Source organism: Dipodomys spectabilis, unplaced genomic scaffold (genome assembly GCF_019054845.1).
Source record: "Dipodomys spectabilis isolate Male_0828 unplaced genomic scaffold, ASM1905484v1 ptg000042l, whole genome shotgun sequence".
Taxonomy (NCBI): Eukaryota; Metazoa; Chordata; class Mammalia; order Rodentia; family Heteromyidae; genus Dipodomys; species Dipodomys spectabilis.
Genome location: NW_024870719.1, coordinates 1,268,229 through 1,276,135, shown reverse-complemented (window position 1 = coordinate 1,276,135; position 7,907 = coordinate 1,268,229). Strand labels below are relative to the sequence as shown.

At 47.2% G+C, this 7,907-nt stretch overlaps 1 protein-coding gene across 7 annotated transcripts in view; it reads right to left on the bottom strand.

Annotated features, from left to right (window-relative positions):
• Window positions 1-638: 638 nt before the first annotated feature.
• The window catches only part of Npas3 (neuronal PAS domain protein 3), an 884,724-nt gene continuing 877,455 nt past the window's right edge, over window positions 639-7,907 (bottom strand). For 3 of the 7 annotated variants that reach the window (XM_042677875.1, XM_042677876.1, XM_042677881.1), the window contains 4 exons: window positions 7,264-7,411; window positions 3,732-3,856; window positions 1,646-2,092; window positions 639-1,591 (listed from right to left, as the gene is read on the bottom strand). In XM_042677875.1, the coding sequence (XP_042533809.1) occupies window positions 639-1,591; window positions 1,646-2,092; window positions 3,732-3,856; window positions 7,264-7,411 (1,673 nt within the window). Of the gene's footprint in view, window positions 1,592-1,639; window positions 2,093-2,167; window positions 2,171-3,731; window positions 3,857-7,263; window positions 7,412-7,907 lie in introns of all 7 variants that reach the window. The other 4 variants (XM_042677877.1, XM_042677882.1, XM_042677878.1 and 1 more) reach the window with 3 other exon arrangements.

Here is a 7,907-nt window from a genome sequence, read left to right as displayed (position 1 = left end):
AAAGAGAATTAAATTCTGCATAAAATTCTAAAATACTATTCCCCTATTTTTTTTTTTAAAGGAATTAGGAACAGAAACAAACAAACAAAAACCCACCACCCCATTTCATTTGACTTAGTCAAACAGGGCACATTGTTTATGCTTGTCTCTTTCCATCTTGATCACATCAAGATCTTTAGGAAGAAACCCTCAATGGTTGTCACTCGAGAAATCTCTTGACCACGAGACTGAGTATTCTATGGCAGAGGCATATACACGTTAAAGACATCTTAATAAAGATGCAAAGAAAAGCCAAACAACCCAACACACATCTTTAGAAGAAGACAAAATGGCAGGCAGTTGAACTGGTCATCTGACCCTCGGAAGGCCAAAACAATAAAACTTGTCTTTACACAAAAGAATTAAGTCAACGTGAAAGGAAGGGGAATGGGATGGGGGGGGGGGGAGGGGGGGGACCGCCGCGTGGAGAGGACGCTGACCTGCTCGAATTCAAAGTGCTAGAATTAAAGGTCTAAAAACTGAAAACGCCGACCACCATGCCTCCTCTGAGGAGCCCTGCGCATGCGCGTGCGGCATGCGCACGACCCACATGTGCACGCACGCACGCACGCACGCACGCAGGCACGCGAGCGGACGCCTCAGTCCTCCTTGCGCTCCAGAGTCTGTGCGGCGTGGATGCCATTGCTGTAGACCGGGAAGGGCAGCGTGGAGAAGAGTCCCTCGGCCGTGGTGAACACGTTGCCGGCGGGCATCTGCGTCAGGCTGGCGGCGCTCACCGCCCCGCCGAACGGTCCCGACATGTTGAGCCGGTGCACGTGGTGGTAAAGCATCTCCATGGGCGTCTTGGGGTCGAGGCCGAAGCCGGGGCTGTTGACGTCCACGAAGTTGACGGCGTGTGCGTTGGGCAGCAGGTTGCCCTGCATGGCCAGGGTCACCTCGGCGGGCGCGTAGCGGATGGTGCCCGTGGTGTAGACCCTCTGCGCCGCTGTGCTGGTGGCCGCCAGGGTCCCGGTCACCCGGTGCACCAGGGGGAGCACGACGTTGCCGGCCTGTAGCCTCTGCAGAGCCTCCAGGTCCCCAGTGTACAGCAAGGAGTTAGACGCCCCGGGGCCGCCGCCGCCATTGCTGCCGCCGCCTCCGCTGCCGCCGCCCCCGGGGGGGTGCTTGTCCCGCGGGGACGCCGAGAGCGGGGGCGACAGCGGGTCTGAGGCCGCCGCGGCCACCACCGGGGCCAGGGCTGTGCTGCCTGAGGTGCTGAATTGAGTCTTGCGGGTGGCCGCGCCGCCGCTGTCGGCGCCCGGCGGGGTGAGGACCGAGTCCGGGATGGCCACGTGCAGGCCCGCGCCGCCGCCGCCGCCGCCGCCGCCGCCGCCGCCGCCACCGGGCGGGGACGGGAAGTGCTCGGAGCTGGGGGGCTTGGTCATGCTGTAGGGAGACTCATTCCGGGAGATCTCCCGGTTGGGCGGGTAGTTCCAGATGCTGCTGTCGTTGTCGAAGTTGATGGGTTCCGAGATCTCCGTCTTGATCTTGAGCACAGAGGCACTGTGAGGGGAAGACAGCAGCCGCGGGGGCTCCACAAGCCCGGCTGCTGCTGCTGCTGCTGCTGCTGCTGCTGCTGCTTCCAGGCCGCCGCCGCCACCGCCACCGCCAGGACTCGACGCGCTGGAGAGGCGCCTGCGGCTGGCGCTGCCGCCCTTCTGGCGTTTCCGCCTCTTCTTGCGCTTCTGGTGCTTGCTGGAGGCCTGCGCGCCCGCCTCGCCCGCGCTGTCCGAGTCCTTGGCGCTGTCTGACGTGAGCGACTCGCAGTTCTGCAGCCGCAGGTCCGACTCGCTCTCCACGTAACGCTCCACCTTGATCTGCATGGGGCCCAGCCCCCCGAAGCCGTCCTCGGCCGCCTTGGGGTTCTCAAAGTCCGAGTGTTCGAAGCTGTCGTCGCTGTCGCGGCTGTCGGGGTTGCTGGAGCTGTGGCCGTCGTCATTGCAGTTCATGTCGTTGTCACACGCATTGCCCGACTTCTTCCGGTCGGGCTCAGGATCTTCGCTGTTTTCAGATTGATTCCCCTTCTCGTCAGACTTGGAGTTCTCATTGTCCTCTGTGCAGGGCCCAGGGTTGGGGGAGGGCAGGGCAAGGGGAGAGAAAAGAGGACATTGCATTAGCAGGGCAGAACCAGCTTCTCACCCGGAGACTGGGGGAGGAGGGAAAGAGGTGTCCTGTGCTCAGTTACACCGCCTTCCAGTGACTTTAATGATCGGGCAGTCTCTGTTGAGGGCCTAGATTAGCTGAAGTTGGGACAGGAGATGTGAAAAACGACACTGTGTCAATGGGACTGGTCCATGGCTGGCTCTTTTAGTAAGCTTCTGCTATCCAGGCCCTCAGAAAGGCCAGGACACCTGGTGCAAATGCAAGATGGTAGGTCTCCTCTTATGCGTAGGCACACTGAAACTTTAGAAGTTCTGCAAAGATACCCAGGGGGGCAAAATTAACCTGGGATAAGGTGCCAGGTATACAGATGATGGAATGCCAGGTGACATTTAAAGAGCTCTGGACTTCCACTGGTGCAGAAATTTTTTGTTATCATTATTGGAAGCCACACCCTCTAGCAAGTGTTTTTCCATAACACTTAGATTCATTATCTGATTCAGTGTATGTTTAAATTTGCTTCTGTCTCTTTCCTCTGAAGGAATATAACTGGTGGAGATAATCCATGTACTTCACTGCTGTAGTAAAGAATTTCCAAATTATACAACTGAAGGGGCAGGAGTATTATCAAGATCCACTATGAATATTTGTCCCTTCCTCCTGCCTTCCTGAAGCTGTGTCCTGTGTATAGACATTCATGTTGCTGTCACTGTATTGGAGGAGCCCTGATGACAGGAAGAGACTTGTCATCTTCTGCATTTTAGGGAGAATTCATTTTCTTAGTAAATAGCCTCAAAATATGTAAGGATGATGGTGATTTTTATGGCTCCCCCATGATGGGTTTGGATGGCAGCCTGCATTAGAACCTTGCAAAAACATGCAACTTCTCTGGCCTTCATTTCCCCTTCTGTAGCTGTAGTGGTAGGATTAAAATAGGCTTAGAAGTTCTTGCAGCTGTAACATTTTATGAATTCTGTGCTCCCTGACTTTGCATGTCAATGGAAGGCAATTGAGAACTGAAGGAAAAGTAAAATTTTGTATTAGTTTTCCTATTCTCAAATAACTATTTAGGAAGACTACTTCCCAAAATAATGGGGAATAGTAAAGCATTCAGAAAACAAATAGCAGTCTGGCACCCTGCAAGAGGCATTCACCCATATATAAGTTATTCTGCTTTAGAGGTTCAGTAGCTCAGATCAGTTCTGAACATTTGGGGCTTTCCAAGGCACAAACTTTCTTGGAGCTGGCAGGATTATTCCTATACCTGTTTGCAGGAAAGAGGCTTGAGTTAACTGTGGGACTAAAGCATGACTCTTGTTGGCTAGGGAAGGACTAACACTAAATCTACCTATCTGTATGTTTATGTACATATATAGAACAACATACACATATACACATGTATGTATTTATATGTTATGTAAATATATGCATGTATGTGTAGAGACGATAGGAGACTCAGTAATAAGTTGGTGTGCACATCGTGATATAAAATTGGGCTGTTTGGTTCTCTGGCCATGGCCCTTTGGCCACCACCCCACCCTTGCATTTGGAGAGGCAACCTGAAGCTACAGAACATGGAGAAGTAGTAATACCTGTAATACCTGAGGTGTCTTTAGAGTCAGATTCAGAGTCAGATGTCTCGGAGGATTCGGAAGTTTTCTCTGGCAGGTGGGGGAGCTGTGCGATGTCCATAGGTGTGTCCTTGTACTCAGGGTTGCTGTGTGGAGGGAGGCATTCATTAGGAGGGCAGGCACTTACTCTGCATAATTTGCTGTGAACCATTTCTGACACTTCCTTGCCACAGTTGTGGAGTTTAGAAAGTTTAGAAGACTAAACAGAAAATCATTTTTTAGCTCTTTGTGGGACTATTTCGAAGCTTAGATCGCATGTTCCAGGTTCCAGGTGCACTCTGTTACAGTGACTGAATATCCAAATGGGACATAAAAAGCACTAAAAATCTTTTAAACTAATCAGTCAGGTACTACTTGGGGTAAGGGAACTGTGCTTCTTGACATTCCTCCCAGTACAGCACCTGAGGGGCTGGGGGAATAAGTACTCTCAGCAACTCATTCCCATACCTCCCAGTGTGCCCTATCTTTCCTTGGGCTCCTGATGGATCCATTGCCACAGTACCCTTGTCCAACCCCCTTAGTGTAACTTCTCAGTTTTTCTGATGGTTCCAGAGCTAGTGGTGGTGGTGGTGGTGGTGAAGGGGTGGGGGAGGTGAGCCCTCAGTGCCTAACGATCTGTCAGATGCACAGGTGCACCTTGGGATGTGTGGATTATGGCTACCGAACTGTCAACACACCCATTACAATCACATTTTCATCTTCTCATGTGGTGTACACCTGTGACTTGTTAGCTAGCGATCTGATTGCAGTGTGTGTGGGGGATCCCAGTGTGAGAGGGGCCCTAGCAGAAAGGATCTAACCCCATTTGCGCAAACGTATTTAATTTTTGTTCTATTTTTAATGTAGAAACAAGCCACCTGTGGAAGTAGAATATTTCTGGTCAGTTTGAGATGGCTATCTTCTGGAAAGCCCAATGTATGAGCCTCTGTAATCTGAAGGCACAAGCAGAACATATTGCCTTGAAATGGGAAGTGCCTCTTCTATGTATCCAGGATGGCCAGCCAAACAGATGATTATTGACTCATTTGCTAACCTCTAGTGAAGTGAAATTCCCATACTAAAGAGGCACTCTTTCAGTAACTACTCTTAAAACTTCAAAAGTTCCTTTGAGGGTTAATTCAGCCAGAAGGATTATCAGGCATTTACTCCTTAGTGTGAATTAGCTTTCGCAGTAGAGTTTTCCAGATAATCAGATGAGACTAATGATAGAAAGGTAGACATAGCATTTTCTCTGAATAATCTGAGTCTGTATTATAAGGGAGGAAAGAAGACAGAAGGGCAGTAATTTCAGAACAAGTTAGATTGAGCTTGGTTAGGCCCTGGGACTGAGGGATTCTGGGCAGGAAAACATTTTGAAATGAAAACATGGTTTGGTTTTTAGCGAAGAACAAAAGCTATGAATAGGGGGAAGAAAAGCAAACTTTAGTAGTTGCTGCTTTGCCGAGGTCTCTTCCTTTTCTTTTTAGATATCCAGCCTATAGATGGGTTGTTGGGTGGCTAGCTTGGTGGAATGCCTATACTAAAGCTCATTGACATCACTTTCTTTTGTCTAGGTGCCATGGGGTTTAAATGGTCACTTGTCCTCCAATTTACTGTCCTTTTATTGCTGACCTCACTGTAGGTCATTGGGTCAGCTGGAAAGGTCTGTCACATTTGAAATAGGTTCTACAGCCCGAAGTCTGACCTTTGAAATCCAAACTTCCTCCTTCCTGTCTATTATAGAATATGATGGAATAGGATCACCAAGCAGTCATGAAGTTTTGTACCATTTGACTCCATGCTAGGTCAGTGGTATCAGTCCGAAGTTGTTCAGACTGACCTTACCCTTACCATAGGAGGTAGGCTGGGAAGTCATGGGGTTGATGAGGCAGTAAGAAAGGTTCAGAGAGGAAAACAGTCTTCCAAAATGGGAATAATAACTAGACAGAAATTCTTAATGTCCTGTTCACATCAATGTGGAAGACAATATGTAACCTTTTACACACTGTTTTATGCTTTGTAGTAATGAGTCTGCTTGGCTTATTACTAAAGAATATAACGTCATAATACCTTGTTTCTATTTTCTGCTTAGGCACCTGAGTATCACTTCCTGCATTACATATAAATGACTGTTCCATGAAGCAATATCTAAAAGGATCCCTCGATATCAGAACCCTCTGGAGCACATCAGGACTACAAGGGATAGTTTGCATGAAGACCCTAGGAGAAAGCCCCAAGAAATGCACATACTTTTACCTTGGGAGAGAATTAACATAGAGCAGTAGAGGTCAAAAAAGATAAAAGAAAGTAGATTAATGAAGATTCTTTTAAGTGGTCGCCATTAAGGCCTTCTCCACAGCAATAATCATTAGTGTCTGATTGATACCCTGTTGGAAGCAAGCACATTCGTGCCTTCAAGTCATCATGAAAGTATGTGAAACACTGAAAGGCCACTGTGCTGATAAGCCAGACTTGTTAGCATCTCAGCTCCATTTGGCTGTCTCAAGGAAAAATGGGATTCAGGTAGTCCCTGTCAAAATTATCAGCCAAAGGGCACCAACTTCCATTCATTAGACCTACTAGAAATTTTCTTACTTAGACCACATGTGGACCCTCTTGGTGCCTTTAGGGACACAGAAGCCAGACTGGTATGATGGTGGTGGGAGGAAGCTAAGTCAAGCATTGTGAAACTGCCTTGAAATGGGAAATGCCTCTTTATGCCTCTTAGATTGATGGAGAACCTTCTAGAAGATTCGCTCCAAATACAAATCACCCTACCTGTTGGTCTTACTTTTCTTCTTGTTTGGGTCCAAAAGCAGAAAGTAGGGTAAGAGAAAAGGTATGGCACAACAGAGTTTACGAAGCGATTGAGCTTGGACTTATTTATGGATATAAGTTTGAAGACATACTGTAAGAGCAGGGAACATGTCCGAGATCACATCAATAGGCAAAGGAAAATTGTCTCCACTTTTTATCATGAGATCATCATCATTCTGGCAAAGCAGTTTATGTTTCTCCAGATTTAAGTGAGAATCAAACCATATAGAGCAGGCTGAGGGCATGGAAGGGATGATGAGCAATAGGAATGTTACATACTCTGTCCCTCCTCTCCATCTGTTTTGCTCATTTTTCACAAGGAGTAGAGAGCATGAGTGAGAGTGTGGAGGCTATAGGTAAAAGTGTGCGTCTTGAATACTTCAGCTAAATATTTCTGCCTCAGGCTGAAGTCTGTATCATGTTTTTTTTTTTGGTCTGAGCATTTGTGAGAAAAACCAAAGCAATTTTTTGACAGAGTTGGCCAAATGTTGGCAACTCAAGAATTACTAGAATTTTGCAAATCTTCCCTGAAAGACCCTTCCAACATTTTGATTTTCTCACATTTCTTTGAAACTTGTGGAAAGGGGAGCAGAATTTCCATAAAACTCTGTACTACTTATTATTTAAAGATAATATAACTTTACATCATTGGGCCGCACAACTTATAACTGGGAAATAAAACAATTAGAAGATATACCTAAGAAGATAATTCACCCAGATGATGTTCTTTTCATTTGCATTCTTGGCATTAATAGCTATGGTAGCACTAGACTGTATCCAGATATATCCTCCATTCTTCTGCATCCAGCGATAGTACTTCGTCACACACTGACCTTTATTCAGCACTGGAGGAAAAAAAAAACCAAAACAAAACAGAAGGGATGGTAATAAGACAAAGGACATGTGATTCTCATCTGTGCAAATCCTCAAGCCCAGAACCTCAACCCCTTCTGTGGGCTTAATGTAAGATGCCACTAGTAGGGCTGGTAAAGTCAACGGTTCAGTGGAGTGGCTGTGCTGCAGGAGGGTTATTGGCATCTGTATCAAGACTTTATTTCTTTTCTGGCAGAAAGGAAGAATAAGAGGACTACAAATCCTTTGGCTCACAGAGCACTTACTACATTGTAAATATTGTCACTGGGTTTGACATGAGATGGGAAGCAGAGGATATAGGGATGTGATTTATTTGGAAGTCCTCTTTGAGGTCTGGATATTTGAATGGTTCTAAAGATGCTTTGCCTCTCTCTTTCCATCATTTCGATCTCTGTTTCGATCAGTTTCCAGCAATACCAACTGGCACCTTTACCCATCTGTCCCTTTTGATCTTGGCTAACCAAATTT